The sequence below is a fragment of the Crocodylus porosus genome, unplaced genomic scaffold (genome assembly GCF_001723895.1).
Source record: "Crocodylus porosus isolate Cpor-Errol unplaced genomic scaffold, CroPor_comp1, whole genome shotgun sequence".
NCBI classification, from domain to species: Eukaryota; Metazoa; Chordata; order Crocodylia; family Crocodylidae; genus Crocodylus; species Crocodylus porosus.
In genome coordinates this window covers 95,892,407-95,914,452 of record NW_017728886.1, presented here as the reverse complement: position 1 = coordinate 95,914,452, position 22,046 = coordinate 95,892,407, and the positions used below count along the sequence as shown (strand labels likewise).

At 40.4% G+C, this 22,046-nt stretch overlaps 1 protein-coding gene across 1 annotated transcript in view; it reads right to left on the bottom strand.

Annotated features, from left to right (window-relative positions):
* Positions 1-22,046, bottom strand: part of CNTNAP2 (contactin associated protein-like 2) — a 1,403,431-nt gene that overhangs the window by 528,168 nt on the left and 853,217 nt on the right. Inside the window, exon 14 of the mRNA XM_019535795.1 lies at positions 8,272-8,472. Within this exon, the coding sequence (XP_019391340.1) occupies positions 8,272-8,472 (201 nt within the window). The remainder of the gene's footprint in view (positions 1-8,271; positions 8,473-22,046) is intronic.

Sequence of the window (22,046 nt, the reverse complement as noted above, 5' to 3'; positions counted from 1 at the left end):
GACAAAGTCAGAGCCAGATTTAAAGTTTAGGGTATTTAAACTCCCAACCCTGTGGTGAACCACTCAAGGGATTGTGCCTCTCAAGAAATTGAAACTGTGTAATCTCAGTTATGACAAAGAAATGAAAGACGCAGCTAGAAGAACTAGAAGAAGGGGATTTTTGTAATTAAACAGATACATATTATCTTTTGCAAAAAGCCAGCCACTGGAGAAAACTCTCTAAGAACAATTTAAAATAGCCATCTTAACATATATGACCAAAACTTAACAGGGTTGGAATGCTATTGAAGCTGTGATGATCCAGAAATATGCAAGAGACAAGGTTTCTCCTAATTTCTGTGTTTCTTTACTTTTCCCCACTACATAGCTTGGAGAGATGTTAGAGAAGCTTCTGAGCACAAAGGCTGTTTACAGATGTGAAAAAAAATAAAACAAACAGTGTCTTACTTTCAGCTTGGTGTGTCCTTGCAACAAGTGCAGCCCAGGCCCAGAAGAGGCATGAAATTAGTTTGACCTAGCTTGCCCAACATCTGTATAGATTGCCCACTACAGCGGGGCTTTTTGGTGCTTTTATCTAATAGCTGACTGGATAAAAGCACCAAAAAGCCCCACTGAAGTTCCTGATCTATGCAAACACTAGGGAGTTGGGCTGAATAAACATGCTTCCTCTTCTGGTAAAGTGCTTTGGCTGGGGGAGGCGGGGAGCTGTCTGTCAGCACCACAGTGCTCTTCTTGTTGTCACCAAACTTTGAAAGCTTAACAGTTATTTTAAAACAGGTCAAAAACAACAACAGTAGCAGCAGCAACAAAAACTTTTTGGGGAAAAAACTGAATTCCATTCAATAATCTAAATGGACCCATTTTCCAGGTAATTTTCCACAATATTTGCATCACTATTTCTGTTCAAATTTGTGTAAAGCATTAACATGTCTACTACAATTATTTTTGTCTTACTAATATTGATATAATTATTAAAAGATTGAGGAAATACGTTTTAACACTCATTTCAATAATGTTGATATTTTTCATAAACTATTATTCATTATTTAAAAGGCTTGTGTTCAACTAAAATGTATTTTGTACAAAACATTTAAACAGTGGCACCATTCATTTATCAATCACAAATGCATACAAGCACTTTTCTCTTATTATAGATAAATCAACTGGGGCTTACTAATAAGATTAAAGTCATGAAAAGCAAGCTGGAACTAGAACCCTCGTCTCCTAACTGTTGAGTTACTGCCCCCGCAAGATCATAGCCTTCTAATAATGTCTGTTAAACCCATCCTGTAGAAAGCCCTACAAAAGCACCCACACACATATATGATATGGAAATTAATTGAACACTTATGGTCCTTTTGTCATGCTTATGGAAAGGAAAAAGAAATGACTTTCCAGAGCTATAAGATCTGTTTAGGGCTGTGAATAAAGGGAAATTCTCATACATGCTCCTACATCATACCTCCTGTGATGTACCGGCATTCTTATACTGCAGTTGACATGGTATAGTTACACTAATGCATTGCAAATCACTTTCTGTGACAGATGATGGAATTGCTGGATTTTTCTTCTTTTAAAAGCAAGATTCCAGCTCCTTTGCTGTTGCCTCTATACACCCCTGAGTGGTGGGGCCAGTAAGAACATTTTTCTTCCTTTAGCCTTCTTTTTGTGACTTCGGAAGGGAGCAACCTGATTCTCCCCACCCACCAAATCAATTCTCCCACTAGCTGAGAAACTATACATGCACCAGGAACTCAATTCCCAGCTGGGCTTTTTGTCCCTAGGAATAGAGGGATGCCATTAGCTGCTCATAATAAAAGCTGTATGGAGACCTGGAGCCTTTTTTCCACCCTGTAAAATGGAGGAAATATTTTCATGACAAAGAACTATGCAATGATCAATGTATACAGCACAAGAAAAACAGTTCCTGGACTCAATCTGAGGGCTGAAGCCCCATTATAGACCTCTATATAAACTAATTCAACCTCCATGTCCACTCTGAGATTGCAACCCCCCCACCCAAAAAAACCCCTCCAAACAAAAAAACAACATTTACTTTACAAACTCAGTTCTGTGGAATGGAAGGCCATATGCAACCTAAAGACAACTCAGATATTATCATACAACAGTCTGCCACTATTCATGGTCAAAACAGCATGCATATGGGAAACCTAGAGACAACTTTCCAATGTGGAGTTTTACAAACTCCTGACACAGGATCCCATGCCACAATACCAGGAGGCACTTGATAAATTCTTAAAAGGATCTACCTCAGGAAACACAGCAGCAAAGGATTACTGCTTCCACCTTGCAGGATCCCAGGCCAGGCAACTTTTAGTCAAGATCAACAAATGTGGCAACCCAGAATGCCCCACTTCTTCTGGCACTGGCATCACAGAGAGAGTTTCTGGCCATGTTGACTCTATCCTATTCCCATATACCATGGGAGGAGCCAGCTATTTGAAAGATACTGCAGATTTCTCAAAGAAACTGTTTTCCACTGATGAGCTTCCAGATCTCTATACACCAAAGTCCCTCAGGAAGATATAATACATAATAAAGAACATTATCCCCAATGAGAACATTGAACATTGCTTCTATTTCTGTTGTGTTCTCCTGCTTTGTCCTCACACACAACTTTTTCAGGTCTGGATACTCCTTATACCCACAAAAAAATGGCACTGCCCTGGACACATGTATGCCCCACACCTCCCTGCCAAAGATGTCAACATATTTATGACAGATCCTGATGATATCTTCATATGGACACATGGGAAAGTATCTCTAGAAAAAACATCACCACAACTTTAACAATGTCTACCTCTCCATTCAAACTGTGCTGGAACACTCCACAACAGATTTATTTCCTAGATGCTACAGTGAAAGTTTTCAATGGGCACGTTACCACCATCAGTACCAACCAACTGCTACCGCTATCTTCACTGTATCCCATTACCTGCATTAGCTTTTATGACTCCTTTGGTCCTAATGGATTTACTGCTTACTTGTTTGTCTCTCCCTGCATCCTTTTCTTTCTGTTTTTTGTATTCAAATCTCTCGCTCTTGCTTTGTGCACACCCTTACATTATAAGAAAAAAACTCAACAAACAAAGCAGCAACAGTGCTTGTGAATGTACACATATATAATATCTGTTTAAGATGGGTTGTGTTGTATGGGCTTACAAATATTATTACTGTTAACAGCTTAACTAGTTAGTATTGTAGTATTGCCCAAAAGGCTTTACCGTGTTAGGTGTAGTGAACATACATACTACAAGAAAGTCTCTGCTCAAAAGAGCTTAAAGTCTAAATGAAGACAACAGAATAGTATTATTATAAGTAATATTAGTATTTTATTTTAATTGAATGCAAAACACAAGGAAAAACAAAGAAGGGTCACAAAGACCATCTAAAGCAGAATCAGTAATTGAACCAGGATCTTCATACTCTCTGGGTGTGTCTACATGTTCATTAATGTGCCATAATTATGGCGCATTAAGTTTAATACCTGTAATAACAGATACTAACTTAATGTGCCATAACTGGTGCTACTGAGCACTAGTGCAGGCACACACTTTTTTGTGTTGCTAATGCACAGTAGACTAATTCTACTGTGCATTAGCACAGTTTTTGCCTGCTGCACTGATGTTTAGTAAATTAGTCTTCTGTGTATACAGCATCTTGTGTAGACGTGCCCTCTATTCAGTGCCTAAACTGCAAGATCATCCTTCTCCATGTCATATGTGAAACAGGTGACAATCTCCAGTGTATGTCCCCCTAGTACAAGCTAGCTCCTAAGTCTTCAGTGTGTTTATTACTTAATAGAGATGGGTGGGAGCATAGGCGGTTCTAGGATTTTGAAAAGGGGGGTGCAGGTGTGTAGTGCATCATCCAATAATACAATGCATATCTTTCTCTAATTAAAAACAAACAAGAAGCTTTACTAATACTCCAGGGGCCAGTCTCTGATCCAAATAAAAATTAATATAACTTAGTCAGGGGGAGGGGGGACTGACTGCCAGATCTAAGGTGAAACAAACGCCTTGTCCCTTGGAGGTACAACTGTTACCTCCAAGCCTGGCCATGGAACAGAGCTGTTCCCTTCACCCCTATACAAGTTCCCCAGACACTTCACTCTGACCCCAAAGTTCCCCTCATTGCCCTTTATAAATTGCCCCGACACCTCAAATTTTCCCTAGTTCCACTCTGTCCTGTTGTCTCACATATCTCCATGTTCAGCCTCACCCCATACTGCCCCAAACACATCAGACTCCCTCATCCCTCTTACAACCTACTGAGTCTTAAACTGCCCCCTCACTGAAATCTGCTGCATCCTACACAAATATGTTCCTATCATGCCTCAGCCCTCCTGACCATCCCCTTTCCTGCCTCTCTGAGCATTCAAACCTCACTGCAGCTCCTTAAATCCTATTCCCCTTGCCCATAATTCCTCTTGACCCCAACTCCCCTCACACTCCATTTTACTTCTACACAATTCCACCAGCCCTCATCCCCAAACCATACTGCACCTCACACCTCTGTACTCCCATAATGCCACAGCATGTTCTCATCCCACAGGTCTCCTTTGACCTCAAAGACCTGCTGACGCCCATCACCCCTCCACCCATCCAGTCCCTCATGGCTACTGGGATCTCATTCCTCTCAAAGCCCTCCCAAACAGTCCCCCCAAATCCTCACAGATGCTGCCCAGGGGGCAGGTGGGGACAAGGCTACCACTGGTATCAACTCACTTCAGCTACCAGCACCTCTATGCAGTGGGACCAGTGATGCTTACCCACTCATGCCCAGATTTATGCTTCTGGTTGTGCCCTCATTCAGCCTCCCATAGCTCCCATCCCATAGCTCCTGTCACCCACTTATCAATTCAACTCATCTTTGCAACTCCTTCCTGCCTCTACTGTGCCACCGCATAGCCCAATCTACTTTTAACACTGCCCCTCCCCTCCCTGTCGCTAGTTGGTTGTCAGATTGAATCCCCTAGCCACCCAGTATGGGTTCCTAAGTGGCAGCACACCTTTACTGGGTGTGCTGGGAGTGGGGGATGACCAGAGAACCATTAACCAAAATACAAAAACAAACAGAATAATTCTAGAAAAAGGCTAACTTGATTAGAAGATCAAAGGTTGTTAATACCTATGAAGTAAAAAGATTTGCAGAAATCAAGTAGATAATAGGGAGACAAAGTCAATGGACTCACCCAACTATGCCTCAATAGACTTGTGGCTGTCCCCACAAGGCAGTTTGCTTTAATTTTTCATTGAAGCAGGAAGCAAAGGGGTATAACTGCATGCCCAACCTCCCCTCCTCCCTGTACCCCCCGAACCACCACTGGGTGTTTTCTTTTCTCTCCTCTACCTTGACATCTGTTCTTAGGCTACTGCTGAGCTCCTTTTTTTAATTTTTGTGTTCAACTGTCTTTGTTTGGCACCTCCAGGCTTAGGCAGCAAAATAAATAAAATTAATTTATTTTTTAACTTTAGAAAAACAGGCCAAAAATACCAGTTCTTGACGATCTTTAGTTTATGCTATGCACATTTTAGCCACTGGATCTTTAGGCATTGTTTCTGCTGGACTCTGATGGAAAATGTTTAGAAGTTTTTTTTATTATTAAAATACTAGTTCCAGTCATAAGGCACCCCTAATCTTGTCGCTATATTTCTTGAACCAATTGGAATAATGGCATTGTGTTCTATGACGTTAAGGCCAGTCCCATAGTTAGTGAGCTGTGTTGAAAAGAATTGCTTTTTGGGGATGTATTTTAGTATGCTAGTTTGCCTGAAACTGCATTCAAAAGAGATGAGAACACACAAAAGACAGAAAACAAAGAGCTTGGATAATCTATGAGGAAGGTTGAAGCTCTTCAATGAGCTGACTAGAGTACTGTTTTGTTGCAGAAAAGAAAAGCCTACCTCTGACATAGTGCTTTTCATACAAAGATCTCAAACCACTTTAAAAAACAAAGGGTTTTTTTTGAGAGGAGTACCTGCAGCGAGTCTGTTCATATTCAACATTAGAAGCATGAATAAAAAATTGATAATGCATAGCTAGTGTTAGCAAAAGTGTTTTAAACTATCTTTTGTAGAGTGGCATCCATCAGAAAGAGGGGAACTAATGAGATCCTGAGAGGGAAATCAAGGAAACATGCTTCCTGCTTAAGCATATTCCCAACAAATACTATATTTTTCTGTAGCTGCCATTACGGGAATGAACAACTTTTTATTAATAGCAATAATACAATTTAGAACAACTGGAGATTCAGTGCATTATTTTAGCAGGATTTGGCAAGTTTTGTGGAAATTGGTATCTATAGAAGTTATCACTCTACAGAGTGCTACTCTAGAGAGTAGATATATTGAAATTACATATAAGGAAGACTAAGACATTATATTTACAGATGTTCCCATACTGTAAATATGGTAACATCTGTTCTAACAGATGGTTCTTACATGTGCTTATATATCTCAGATGAAACCCTGAAAGAACTGTGTACAAGGTGGGGAGACTCAGGTCTTACGGTATGGTGATTCCCATAAGAGAAAAAAAAAAAAGGCAGTTAAAACTGGAATGTTGCACTACCTTTTCCTTTTGCTGTTGTTTTTATCTCACTTAAAATATAGAAAATGCTATCTGTTTTAAAAAGCAATTATGGATGAAAACTATAGTCTAACGAAAAGCTTGCCCGATAAATACAGCATATTTTAAAATGTTATCTGATTTTATTTTATTAGCAAGGACACTTCCTAATAAGTTGGGGGGTAAGGTAAAACCAGCACCCCTGGTAAGGTTCAGGTAAAACCAACACATCCCCCAAGAGTTGTGGTAAGTGGCTGGGCTTCCCAGACTTAGGGCTCTTCCATGAATGCATGCAAGCGTTTACTAGGGTGGGTTAATCCTTGCTAGACTGGGTTACCCCTTGGTTGATCTAAAGTTAGTTCACCTCTGATGTGGACTAACTTCAGAATGGGTATGCCATTTTTAGGATGATTCAGGATACTGTACATGAAAGCACAAGAAAGAGCAGCATATTTTCCTCTCTGTAAATTTTCCTCGCTATGCTAAATTAAGCAAAATAATAACAACAGGACAAACCATGCGTTAGAAATAGTTAAATAAACAGCAAGGTGGAAGGAGGGGGAATAACAAGCAATGTAGTGTCTATTAACTAACACTAAATTACAAGGGAATACTTATGGAAATAAGCATAAGATCCACATGCATGGCAAATGAATCTCTTATCAGCAACACCACAAGGAAATTCACCAACATGAGTTCAAAAGGGGGAGTCACTTAAAATAAAGGATATTTTTTAAGTGTCCAGCTATTAGTTTCATCACATTTAATTGCCTGTATGATAATAAATTAATTTCACAGCCATACAAATATTTTATGTGCTTCCCCTTATCGTCAAGTCTTAGCCAAGTGCACTTAAATGGATACTTAACATCAAATATTAGCATAAACAATTAAAGAATATATTCTGCTTTTGCAACAATAAACCAAAGGGTTTGTAGAATTTATTCTTTCTTGTGATTTTACTGGTTCTGTAGAATTTTTTTGTAACTGATACTTTTGTTCATATCAGAGAGAAGTTAAAACATGTATTCTTTAGGTAGTTAGACTTTTTTGAATGTTTTTACTATATTCAGAAAAGCTAGATCGCAGAAAGATAAATCTGCATATTCTCTAACATGAGATCTCAGTATTAATACGATGTGCCCCTCCTGGCATCCCTGTATTACAAAGCAGTTCTATTCCTGTCTTTTTGCAGGACAACAGGCTGCACATAATATTTCAGTTTACTCTTACACAGAGATTAACTGAAAAGAAGCATGCCAAATCCTAAAACCTCAATTTAGGAAAGTCTCTTGCTGGTTTCAGTATGTAAAGACTGATGTGAAGACTGCAGGATACAGCTCAAACTTCTGAATACCTTTATAAAGAAAATTTTAAATCAAATTTGCCCTGTCCTCTGCCTAACCTCATTTCTGAGAAACAGAATCTGATAGGAAACCACAGAAATCTGACACTGTGAAAACCAATTTAAGGAATATGTATACTATAGGTTAACTCTTCTTAAAAAAAGGCAGTTACCCAGTTTCATTAATTTACCTCTTTTGTGAACTTTCATGAATGGCAACAGGAATAATTAAATTCATCCACTGCCTGAACAAGCTATTGAAGTGTTGAACAGTTCAGATAATTCTGAATATAGCAATGTGATAATTAAGTAATATTCCATTCTCAGCCTACCTGGGGTGTTCAGTAGCCTTGACATCTTGCAGGAGTAAGAAATGTACTGCTCACAGTACTCAGCGCTATTGGTGATGGCAGAGATCTGATCCATGGTGGCACTGTAATTAAGTTGCAGTACAGAGTACTTCTCTGGGCTGTTGCCTATCACAGGAGTCTGCATTTGCAAATCATGGTTCACGGTTGTCCACACTTTGTCCTCTGGAAGCAAAAAAATGGACAAGAAAAGAGAACAAAAATTAAACGAATTCTTGATGTGTTACAGAAGGATAATACTTTGACTCGTTAGTTTATCTGCACTGGGTCCACATGTGAAAGAGAATAGGGTGGGCTGGGCACACCTTTGATAACCACAAGGCAGAATTTTACTTGGAACAGCTAAACAACCTAGGATGAGTGCACTAATATGAAGAAACTTTGGTTGGATTCTTTGGTGTTATAAGGCCAGCACACTATGCTTGTGGGAGTAGCCACTGATACAAATAGCAGTCCCTGAGACAAACAAGGATTAGCTTTGATCAGACCTGGGTTAAAAGAACAGGAGGCCTGAGGCTAGAGAGATTTAAGGATTCTTACTGCAAGGAAAATTCAAGTTTACAGTTTTACTTTGCTGTAGGTTACTCTGTCACCCTGTGATATTAGAGACACGCTGAATTATAATGGGATTACATATATTTGTTCTTTGAAATGGAACTACTTCTGGTTTATTAGAAACTACAGCAGTCATAGGCTTCCTATGGTTTCTTGCCCCTGGGCTATGTCCCAACTGGTCCAAGCTTACCTCTCATCTGGACTTGATGAACTGTTCAAAGACAGAACCATGCTGGCTCTTTTAGGCTAGTGGCCAAGATATGCATCTCAAGGTAGGAAACAATAAAGTGGGGAAAATTTGTGAAACTTCAGGGTTTTATTCAGGTTAGGTAAACATGACCAAGGGGAAAAAGAGAGTTTCTCTACACTTTAATCAGGAGAAACACAGCAATGAAGCCTGAACCCACCCACCCACAACTTTCTTAGTGCCCATGAAAAAGGAACATAATTCAATAGCTGTCTATCTTTTAAGCCTCCATTAGTTATGTGAACAGCAAGTCACTAGAGGGAGCATTACTGCAGCACCTTCTTTGGAAGTCATAACAGAATGTCCATAATAGCGAAATAACAACAGCTTCCTTATCAGCAGTTTTGCAAAGCAGTGAAGGGCCCCATATGACTCAAATGTAGTTCAGAAAGGAAAGAAATAATAGCAGACATATTACATTTACATAAAATAATGAACAGGATAGAAATTTAGAGCTTGGATTTGCCCATACTCAGTAGTGAGTCCATGACATTTTGAAAAGTATACTTTTTTAGGAGATATACTTTGTTTCCTTTTAAAGCAGGGGTGGCCAACCTGTGGTTCTGGAGCCACATGCAGCTCTTCAGCAGTTAATATGCATCTCCTTGAATCTTTGCACAAGCACATAGTGACCAACTTCCATTTGGTCAAACTGCGTAAACTTGAATTTTCCTTGCATTTGGAAGCTGATAAGCGTGTGCCTGTGCAAAAATTCAAGGAGATGCATATTAATTGCTGAAGAGCTGCATGTGGCTCCAGAGCCACAGATTGGCCATGCCTGCTTTAAAACAATACAATTTTTGCACCAACTTTTGTGAATTAAATCCATTCATGTTCGGGCATCTCTAGTGGTTACTTCTTCTGGGTCAACAAGCTATTCTCTGACTTAGGTATGAAGAATTGTTTGTTTCAGGTAACAGCATCACAAAGGACTAACACATTTGCTGCCTTTTAGTAGTTTTGTCCATTTATGCAGAGTGATTGGGATAAAAATAGGCAAAGGGACAGTTGTTGCTTGAGGTAGTTCTTCTAATTCAGGGTTGAGGATTGATAATAACTAAAAGACAAAAATATTCTGTTCCGGTCTATTATTAATTTTACCCTCATCACTACAATATCCATATGCTTTCCAGAAGGGCATTCACCAATGTGACTAACATTTGTCCTTTTTCCTCCTCAGGGAAAAAGGTGACCTTATTTGATTTTCTTTCTGCTGTGCTATATACTTTCATTATTGAAAACTAAGCCAAGGAAATGTGTCTTGCCCTTGAAGAGACATTTTGAGTTTTTGAGGCAGATCGTAGCACCTCTGAAAGTTCATTCCAGAGTCTTACTGCCCCCCAAGAATGGTCTCTCCTCTGGACAGATTGTTTTCCTCCTTGCACTGGGCCTTGAGCAACAGAATTTCTGACCATAGTCTTTTTCTCAGAGATTCAGATAACCACTTGCAGGTAACTGCTACTGCTGCTGCATATTCTGTTCCTGTTTTCTAAGTAAATACAGAACTTCAGTCTCTAGAGAGGTCATTTGGCCTTTTCCAAAATACTGAATTCCTTCAACAGAGCAGATGTGCCATACAGTAATAGAAGACATTAATTTTAGGAATACAAGCAAATCTGATTTAGATTCATGTGTGTGTATTCTCATTCCCATTAACAGTGTCACATAGCTACATCTAAACAAACAACATTTAAACACCAAATTTATAAATATCATAAATAAGTACCAGAAAATGTTCTGAGCAATGTAGGCCTGTTTTAAAGGTTCCCCATGTACAAAGAAAAGTTCTTAGTGATTTTGAGGGGTTATGGATTGGGCCCCAGGGCAAAACAGTTAACTACTGATGGTATGATTATTCTTATTACCAGTGCTGCTTCATATTTTAGTCGCATGTTATTACTGCATTGTTTCTGGAAATCATATTTAGAAATTTCCTTTTAGAAACTGGCTTTTAGATAAAGTAATCATTGCATTAGGACCATGTCCCAGTGGATACGGCAAGGGTTAATTGGTTTCTAAAGTACAAAGTTTCACTGTCCCTTCAAGGCAGACACCATATCCAGAGCCAACAGACAAGCAGGCACACATCCTGGGAAACTGAAAACATACACATATCATAATAAAGACAGGGTCCTGCAGCATTAGCACCAGGTCACAATGTCCAGCTGCAAAGTCCCTGGGATTTCCGGTTTTAAGTGGAATGACTGAATTAAAACACTAGCAAATAACCAAATTAAGGAGTATGCATGTGATGGGTTTATGGAGATAGACTTTTGGCTGACAAAACAAAATGTGGACAGAATGACAACTACAGGGAAACCAAACACCAATGTCCGGAAATGAAGAGTCGTCAAAGAAAAAAGAATACAAAAGAAGGAGTTTCCAGAACAACAAGCCCTCAACCTCCAAGGCTGCTACTGTCTGACGTTCAAACAAAGAACCACAAGGCGGCGCTCATGCACCGGCTAGGTGCACGGCTCTCCCTATGAGTCCCCTGGGACTGGAAAATAATTGCTATTGTATACTGTAATCATCTTGCCTGCTTTGTCTGCATTAGTCTTATTTTCTATCACTGTGTATCAATAAAATTTGCCTATTATCAGACGGATGGAGTTGTGGTGGGTCTGAAGGTTGTCCTCACCTGAAACAAGGTATCAGGACTGGGTCATAAATCCAGTGCCAACAATTATGAGGTACTGATATGAAATCATGTGACTGTAAATGATACAGTATAGATGGTTCATCAGCTCAGAAATACAGTAGATAAAGCAAATAGACTCTCCACAGGGAGCAGACATAGACAAATGAGATGAAGTTCAGATGCTGGGTTGAGATAGTGATGATATTAATATTCATAACCCTACTCCAAAGCTGTATGTCTAACAATAATATTGCACCAGTACGAGTAATACAAATGTCTGTGTATTTCTCTAATCCACCACTCAGGAGGATTTTTCTTTTTATGCCGAGTAGACATTTAGCTATTTCCTACCACTTTATATATTGTAAAATGTAACAATAAGTTGTTGAAGACTTGGGAGGAAAAATTACTTATACCAATTAGATACAGCTTAATTAGTATATCATTAAAACAAGGTGTATCAACTTTCCCATTTTGCCTTTATGATAGAATACACAATGGAATGTGCTATGCTGCATTCTCATGGAGGAGTTTAATACAAAGAACTATGTATTCATTGTCCTACTGCAGCTCTAATTAAGGTTGTACCCTACCAGACATCAGCTATCCTGACTCTAATGACCTTTCTCGTAGGGGTCTGATCCCACACCAGTTATGTTTGGGCAAAGAGACACAGATTAATTTAATAGTGGAAATTGGATTGGGCACTATATCCAAAAAGAGCTGATCTCCTGCACTGGATTCCAGCCAGTGCAAAACTGAAGCGTTCCCTTAAAGGGAATTTTAGAGAAGCTCAGGCTTGTAGGTCCATCCAGAAGGATGCACTTGTATAATCACATCTATGTGGGCTACAGAGGAAAGCAGCCAACCTGACTGTGAAGAAAACAGCTGATCAGAGTCCAGGTAAATAGGCTGGGAAGACCTTAGAGAGAGAAATATTGATGTGACATATCAAGTTCTTTGTTTAATAAAATACTGTCTTGCATGGCATAATAAACAAACAACTGTTTGCTAACAGTATCTGCAGATGCAATCCAGTGTATGCTGGTGAATGAACATTTCCCTTCAAATGGACCAATACTTCTTTCCTCTAGAAAGGCAGAATCTCTCCTATAAACAAGAAACATTTTTTCAGAAACTTAAGGCTCAAAACTGATAGTGGCATGTTTTTTAGGATACGACAAATAACAGATTCTGACCACTTTTTGCAAAACACAGTGCCATTAACATTTGTGGCAGGTTTCTATTTTGGAGAAGGAATTCTGCCTACCTAAGTTTCCTATAACATCTGAACTGGGTTAATTACTCTTTCCTTCCTCCTCTTAAAAACTGTGCTCTAAAATGTCTGCTATTTCTTCTCCATCAAAGATGGAAGAATCTTGCTCTATGCATCCCCCAAGGCACTTAGAATCTTTGTCATGCTATACAAGCAAAAAACCAGTAATATACTGCAAAGGTAGGCATAACTGCCATATTTTCTCACATGCATGTCTGCAAAATTCTTTAGAAATAAAGTTATATCTGGAAGACTGCAGCTGACCGATTAGTATGCCTGGCTGAGTGATTTAGCATAAACTTTGCTGCTTCTCTATGCAGTGTAATGGCTTCTTTTAGAATGACATGATAAATTACAACTCTGGTAAAACTATGTAAAGGGCAAGTTGTATTTAATAGTTTTGTGATAAAAAAGAGTGTCATGCAATATGGGATGCAAATCTTTTACATCCCCTTGGATATACTGTGATAGTAGAAATATATCCTTGTTACGGGGGAAGTGAAGATGTCACCGGTCAATACCTAGTTTTTCTTCTTCAAGTTCTCTAGGAATTTAAATGACGTATCCCCAAGAACATCCTGGAATGAGATTGGTATTAAATACTAACTGACTCTTTATTTAGGTATTGGACCCAACCCTACTTGTGATTGATCTGTTGCCTTCCAGATGAAATACTGGGGCTAAAAGTTGAGAAACGGAAGAGGCATCAGTTACTCTGGAGGAATTCAGGGTGCAGGGAAACTTCTGCAGGAGCCCATGCATTAGGGCAAGAGGATGAAGCTGTGTGTTTGTTTGCATTTGTGCACATGAATTGCTTGTGACATCCAGCTATTTTTTCCTTTTAATGCTACCAACTTGTTTGTATCAGCTTATACTTTCAATGTTACTTCTAAAAGGAAATAGGATAAGAAATATATATTTTAAAATACTTAAAATTTTTAAATATTTTAAATTTCTACTTTGTGTTTTCAATTTCTCAAAATTTGGAATGTCTTGAATTCATAGATGGATTTAAGTCTCCACTAGGATCCCAACCAGTAGCATGCTTCAGAAATGTAATTTAGAATACTTAAACTTCCCTGAGAGTGACCTACAATCTCAGTTAACTCAGTTTAAACAGGCAAAGCTTACTGCTCTCTAATTTTTAAATTATTCACAAGAACAGAGTTCACTGGCTGATGAGAATTTGAAGTACTGCAAAAATCCTCTCCCATTTGCAGCACTTCAACTTCAGATCTCTTCAGTACCATACAGATAGGGCTGTGTGAAGCTTTGGTCCCTGACTGGATTTGGCAGAGATTTGGCTTGATTCAGTGGTTGAATCTCCAAATCCGAATCAAATCAGGAGACCCTTTAATCTCTCTGAATTGAATTGGAATCCACCTTATTGCTTTGGAGAGATTTGGAAAAATTCAACGATTTGGACATAGAAAACTTTAAATGTTTTTTCTATACACATCAAGGTACCAGAGAGCTCATGAATGCTGTGATGGTGGGGTGGATGGAATGTTCCACAGGAGTGCGGGGTGCTCCCCAGTGCGCTCAGCAGCAGACCCGGATATGGACCAGAAGCACTTTTAGTTCACTTCCAGGTCCTCAAGGGAACATGCATGGGTCACCCCCCGCGCTCCCCCGGCTCAGGGAGTGGTGTCTCTTGAGTCTGGAAGGGCACCCGGGATCTCGCCCCGGCCAACTGCCGAGCCGGGGAGGAGGCCCTGCACTCTCCCCAGAGGACTCGGAAGTGGATAGGAAGTACATCCGGTCCACTTCTGGGTTCCCTACTGAGCACACAGGGCCCCCCATGCTCCTGGAGGATGCTCCAGTTGTCCCAGCATTGCAGCATTCACAATCCATGACTGGTACCTCAAGGTATGTAGAAAAAACATTTAAAGCAATGTCTACGGCCAAATCATTGATTCTCCGAATCAGCATCAAATCTTCAGTTTCAGATTTGGCCTAATCAAATTGGGGACAGAGATCCGAATCAAAAAATTGAATCACTATCTCTGATTCAGGCTGAATCTAAATTGAATATATCCTGTTTTGCACACCCCTACATATAGATGTGTAGCCATCCCTCCTCAGCCTTCAAAGTGCTTCAAAATCATCACAATGACAAGCAGATGTTTCCAAAAGTGTTTCAAAGAGATCCTTTATTTTTTCAGGATCATACTTGAAGCACTTCAGCCATTTCTGAAGTGCTGTTTTGGAAGTCTATGTCTGTACACTCACTGCTTGGAGCACTTCAGACAGACTATCTATCTAAAGTCGGTGTCAAATTCTGTCCTCAAGTAAATTAATTTCAGTGCAGATTAACTCATTCTCTTTCTTTCTTATACCTTTGTAAAAAATGTAGTTACTTCAGTGTCAGTGGGAATGTCCACATGAAACACTTTACTACACAATAAGCATCATCATCTACATGTGAAGATTCTTACTATGCAGTAAATTATTCTACTCCATGGTTAATTTGCTACCTGCAAATGCAAGTAGCAAATTAACTGTGGAGTATTTACTGCATAATCATGAACATGTAGACACTGACCAGGAGAAAATTAGCTCCTGGGCAGCCCCACGATCAGGGGGCCACCCACAAGATAGGACCTGGGGCATGGGGCTTGGAGCTTCTTTAGATCCAGGGCTGGGCCAACTCTTTGCCTGCCCTGCCCTAGGCCCTAAAAAGCTGTGGGGACTCTGGGGCCCTGGAGCACCTGCAGGCAGCCTTTGGCCACCAGGTCCCACAGCAGAGGCCCCTGGACAGCTGCAGCAGCCTGTCCAGACCCCAGTGCTGGTCCCTGGCACATGGAATGCACTGTTTGCAGCTCACCCGGGGCCTTGGTGGGAGTAGCCATTGCTGTCACCACAGCTGGCACTCCTGGTGCCAGGTGTCTTCCACCCACTGTGCCTCCTCCACACAGTCCCTGTGGAGGAGCTTCCCCCAGGCCTCACAGGTGTTATGCAGTACACAGGCAGTGACAATGACCCAGGGGATGTTGGCCTTTGTGACTTTGAGGTGGGCAGTGAGGGTGCATCAGCATCCCTTTAGGTAGCTGAAGGCACACTCCACCAGCGCACAGGCCAAGTATGCTTGGTATGGGTCCAGCTGGCTACTGCAGGGCCACATGAACCAGGGGTGGAGTGGGTAGGCAGGGACCATGATGAGTGAAAGCCCCACTGGCTGTAGTAGGGGTTGTCACTGTGTGGTGGGCAGGTGATGGGGATGTGGGTTCCATCCGGCATCCACATGGGAAAAACCTGAAGCATCCTTACAGGCTCAGCAGTGCTATGCTGGCTAGCACTACAGAAGAAAGAGACTTGGGGGGTCATCATTGACTACAAGATGAACATGAGCCTTCAGTGCGATGCTGCAGCTACTAAAGCAACCAAAACGCTGGCTTGCATACATAGATGCTTCTCAAGCAAAACCCGGGAAGTCATTCTCCCCTTGTACTTGGCCTTGGTGAGGCCACAACTGGAGTACTGCGTCCAGTTTTGGACTCCATAATTCAAAAAGGAGGTGGAGAAGCTTGAGAGAGTCCAGAGAAGAGCCACACGCATGATCAGAGGTCAGAAAAACAGACCTTATGACAACAGGCTGAGAGCCATGGGGCTTTTTAGCCTGGAAAAGTGCAGGCTCAGGGGTGAACTGATGGCCACCTATAAGTTTATCAGGGGTGACACCAGGATCTGGGGGAATGTTTGTTCACCAGAGTGCCCCAAGGGATGACGAGGTTGAACGGTCATAAACTACTGCAAGACCGTTTCAGGCTGGACATAAGGAAGAACTTCTTTACTGTCCGAGCCCCCAAGGTCTGGAACAGTCTGCCATCGGAGGTGGTTCAAGCACCTACATTGAACAGCTTCAAGAGCAAATTGGATGCTTATCTTGCTGGGATCCTATGACCCCAGCTGACTTCCTGCCCCTCAGGCGGGGGGCTGGACTTGATGATCTTCCGAGGTCCCTTCCAGCCCAAATGTCTATGAAATCTATGTGGGTTCCATCCCTGATGAACTGAGAGAAGCCCAGGGCTTGGAAACCCGCCACCACCTCCAGAGGGTCATGAACCTGAAGCAGCAAGTCCTGGAGGGTGCTGCAGACCTCCACGACAGCCCCTATCATGGTCACCTTGCCAACACTAAAGAGATGGCTGACATAGTGTAGGTTGGTGGGTGTGGCCAGTCTGAGCAGGGGATTGGCCAGCCTGGTGTCTGTTGGGAGGGGCCACCACATACTGGTGTCCTGCTGCTCCACATGCAGGAGGAGATGCTCAAGGAGCTCCTGGAAGGTAGTTCTGGTCATGCCAAAGGACTCCAGTCACTGCGCATTGCTGCAGGTGTGCTGAACAATGTGCAGCCACCAGCCCTGGCTGGACAGGCAGGCCCACAGGCAGTGGTGCTGGAGCATTAGGAGTACATGGTTAGTACTGGTGGCAGCATCCAAGTGCATGTTTTCAGTATTTCTGCTGGTGTCTAGGTGGCAGAACAGGGTCTGAGCAGCAGAATCATGGGGGTAGGGGGTCCGAGACACTGAAGCTAGCCTGACTACGTGGCTGCACTACACAGGGGGCAGGAAGGGCTGGGACTGACTTAGGCCAGGCACTGGTTGCTGCTGCAGCAGCGAAACAGGGCAAACTGGGTGTCCAAAGGAGCTCAGGCCACTGGATGTTGCTCTTGGGGCCTGGGGGTGGAGCAACCATTACCCGGTGGGCACAGGTTCCAGCAACAGAGTCAGACTGCTGTACCCGTACACTGAAGGCTACTCTGGGCCAGCAACCCAGGTGGCCAGATAGCAGTACACAGAGCTAGGAGGCAGGTGTGGCCAGAACCTCCAGCTCCCCCTGGCTGCTGTAGGGGGTCAGTGCAGAGCCAGAGGGGGCAGGAGCAGACTACTGCCAGGAGCAGCAAATCTGCTTCCAAATGCCAGCATGTGTAGACACTTGCCCAGGGTGGGTTAACTCTGAAGTAAACCCATCTGGCAGTATTTGCACATGGAGATACACCCACTGAGAACAAATTATGATGCCAATGTTTTATGTATATAAAAAATAAATGTGTCTATTCTGTATTGTCTGCTAAGAAGTGCCTGGAAGCCTAACTTGAAATGCTGCTAGATATATCTTATTTCCATTAACTGCAAATGGATTATTTATTCCTAGCAATTACAAGTAGTACTATATCAAATGCTTCACTAATGCTTGGACAATAATTTAGAAAAAAAATGCCCCAGTAAGCGGTTAAAAACATTTTAACTAGAGCTTGGAGTCATATATAAACATGCATGTGACTCACTTATCTGGAAAAAAAACCAGAATTAAGAAGACTCTTAAAAAGGAAAAGCACTAACATCCTAAAAAGTTTCATCATTTATAAAAATTAACTGCATCTTCTCAGCTAAAACTATTCTTATTTTTCAAGACAAAAAATAAGTTTAAATGGTCTTCTTAGTGGTAAGAGTATCTATCAATAACTTATGAATAAAGACATATTAAAGGGCTTTTCTAGTTCTCAAATCTGAAGCATTAAAAATCAGGAAAATTTAATTAATTCAAATTTTTACAGGGCACAGTATAATTATGAAAGAAACAGGAAGATGTGAATGCTAACTACATTATTACATAGATGAAGGATGGAAGAACATTCTTAAACTTATTAAAACCATTAATATGTTGTCTACATTTGCCCAGGATAGAGTACAATTTAAAAAATCCAAAAACAGTGATGAAGGGACATTTTAGCATTTGTAGTTTCATCTTAAGTTAAACTCATTTTTAGGGACACATTATAGATTTTTAAAAATATTTTCCCTCCATGATGTCACTGAAGGAGAGACTTAAGATGTCATTGATGCCTTAACTGTGTGTTTCCGTATCTTAATTTACTTGATTTTTTTTTTAATGGCATAATCTTGAATTTAATATTTTTTGTGATGTTTGATTTGGGAATAATTAACAACAGGTCACTATGCTGACTACTTTGCGTTACCATTATATGCACTGAATTTGGCCCTTAGCTGACATCTTTACACTAACCTTTCAAAGATAACTAACAGCTGTCCCAAATGTAATTTCTGAAAAGTACTCTCTGCATATTTGTACAAACTTTCTCATATCACTAATTCACTACTGCCAACAGATATGTAAAATACAATTTAGCTTACTCTGTTATTAAAATCAATCAGGATAAAGGGGGAAAAAACCCACAGGCTAAACTTTTAAAAGTTTTAAAAGGATCAGTTTTTAAATACAGCGTAGCTCAAACTAATTTGCCTGTAAAGTTCAGAGTACTGATTTTGTACTCTCAAAGTGAGTTGTAAAATTTGGGGTGGAACCACTGTATTTTTGATACATTCTGCTTTAAGAGCAACAGAGAAATCAACCTTAACTCCTGAGTGATCAGCAACACTTCTATAAGAAACTCTTCCATTAGAAATGTAAGGTTTTCATGGGGGAAAGTGGTATCTTTCTCTATCCAGTAGTAGACTCCATCTGAATACAAAATCACAGTCGCTTCTGTGTCTTGGAAGGGAAACCTCTGTGCACACATCATACCAGTGGTAATTTCTCCTCTGGGTGACATAGAGCCTCATGTATTGATTAATATTGCGATGATAAAAATAATACTTATACAGGTAGCCATGTCTTTTCCCTCAAATTTGCATATGCATGGATTTTTTTGCTAGAACTCCAGAGCAGCCTAAATTATGTCCCATGCGTTGAGAAGAATGACTAAAATGTGCAAGATTTTCTTTTTCTTGCTGTAAACAATGGATCTTTTAGGTATTTTATTCTAGTACCAGAAGAACAGTCATGGATCTTTTTTCTCTGATGATTTCTGTTATGTAGATTAATGAATTTGAAATTGGCATGAATTCTATGAATAATAATAAGAAAACTTTGATTAAAATCCAGACTCTTCACACAGTAAGTCCTATTATCAATGAAGTAAGCTTTTACTAAATTTAGTTCATATGTTGCTCCTTGCAGGGGCTCCTTTCTTTAATGAATGGATCCCTTGAGAATGAGGTTAGGGCTGACTTCAAAAACTACCAACAACAAAAAAACCTCCACCCCTTTTTGAAACTGGCTATATACTTCTAAAAAGAAAATTATGAAGCAACAGAATAAATTGCAAAGAGGGACAAAAGGGACAAAGCAGAACACCAGTATCATGATACAGAAGGAGCAATATAGTCTTGCATAATGACAAGTCTTCTCTACGATATCAAAAAGTTTCCAGTTTGTACCAAAGACAACCCTCCCTTCTTTACCATTGCACTACACTCAAAGAAGATTAGGTTTCTCTGCTTACCAGCCATTCAAATAATCTCATGTAATACTTGTGTGATTCCCACGTGAATTTTCTTGCAACATGTCTAATGGATGGTAAGATGCATTACAACTGTAGAAATCCTCCAAATAAGTAACTTCTCCAGCTGTTTAAGTTTCCCTATTAACTTGAAGCTATTCACTGAAGCTGTCTTGATGGTGAAGAACAAGGGAGACAGCCTGACAGTTTGTATTCCTTAGTAATGATAATTAATTTGAAATAGGTTTGGAGGATAAATCAAGAAGGCAGAGCTGATGTAAGGGTCTGAAAAATTGTGCTTATATTACTACTACCACAGGAAGTACCATTAAAGTCATCACAGGTGATTTTACTATTCCTGCAACAGTATTGGGTACATAGTCTTATAAATAGGATCCTATTTAAGATTCTATTTTGTAAGCCAAGAAAACTGATTCCATTTCTGAAAAGCTGCCAATATCTCTCTTAGGATATGTTGCTGATGTCCCTAAGGACCACTCTTGCAATCTAAATGTATCACTTGAATCTGACAATCAGACTGTCATCAAATAACAAAACTCTTGGTCAAAGTTGCAGAAAAAAAACTTTCAGAGAAACAGATGTCTCAGATTCCCTTGACCCTTGGCACATTTTAGGCCTAGATATGGCAGAGGAACTATATCAGTCATGTTATCAAATTATTGGTTGATGATAAATAAATAATACATACATCCATATTGATACGCTTGGTCATTTTCAGTAATGTCAGTTAGAGGAATTTCTGATGTGCCTGAGCTTTCTAGAGGGCATGGAAAAGTGATTTGAAACTAGGCTCTTGGGTGGCTCCATTTGTTTCTGCCTGAGCAGTCTGAAGGAATGCCAATGGCTATCTTTTCATCATTTTCGTTAGTGCTCTTATTAGCTTTCCTCTTCCTGTTCATTGTGTATGTAGGGCTGATAAGACGGTCAATGACAACAAATGGACTGGGAACCCCATAAGCTCACTTCTGATTATCAAATTAGTAAATTCATCCAATCCATCAGTGCAGATGAATGCCTTATCCAGTCTTTGAATAAAAATGCAGCATGGGAGGACCAAGCTGAAACTCATTAAGCAGAGGAATGAGGCAATGCCTATGCCATAGGCTGAAGAATCTATCTGCCCTTCTAACTCAGGTGAGTGCCTGACATTTTTTTTTTGTTAGGATTCACTTCCTGCAGACATCATTGGACTTCCATCTGGTATTAGGTTATCATATTGCAATACAGGCTTTTTACTGTTATCCAGGCATTTGTCACTTCAAGATTAGATTGCTGTAATGTGCTGTACCACAAATCAATCCAGAACCAGAATGCAGTAACCCACTTAATTAAATAGACTATAGGGCAGAGAATTGTATTTGAAGCTAAATATTACTATGTTTATCTCATCAGTGTTCTGGCCCCAGGATAGATAAGAGTGATTTTATTTTTCAAAACCATCTCTACAACATATTTGGTACTGTGTAGGATGATACTACAACAACTATTACCAATTTCATTTCACAGAGCACTTTCTTTGCAGAAGTACTGTGGTGAATGTAAAGTATGAATACACAAAAGAACTACAAACTATAATGCCATCATATTAACAATTTTTCATTCTATGTTTAAGTGAAATTCTTTTGTAATTGTGATAAATCAAGAACCACATAGGTATACCAACTACTTTGTGATGTAAGCTTCTTTCAGACCAC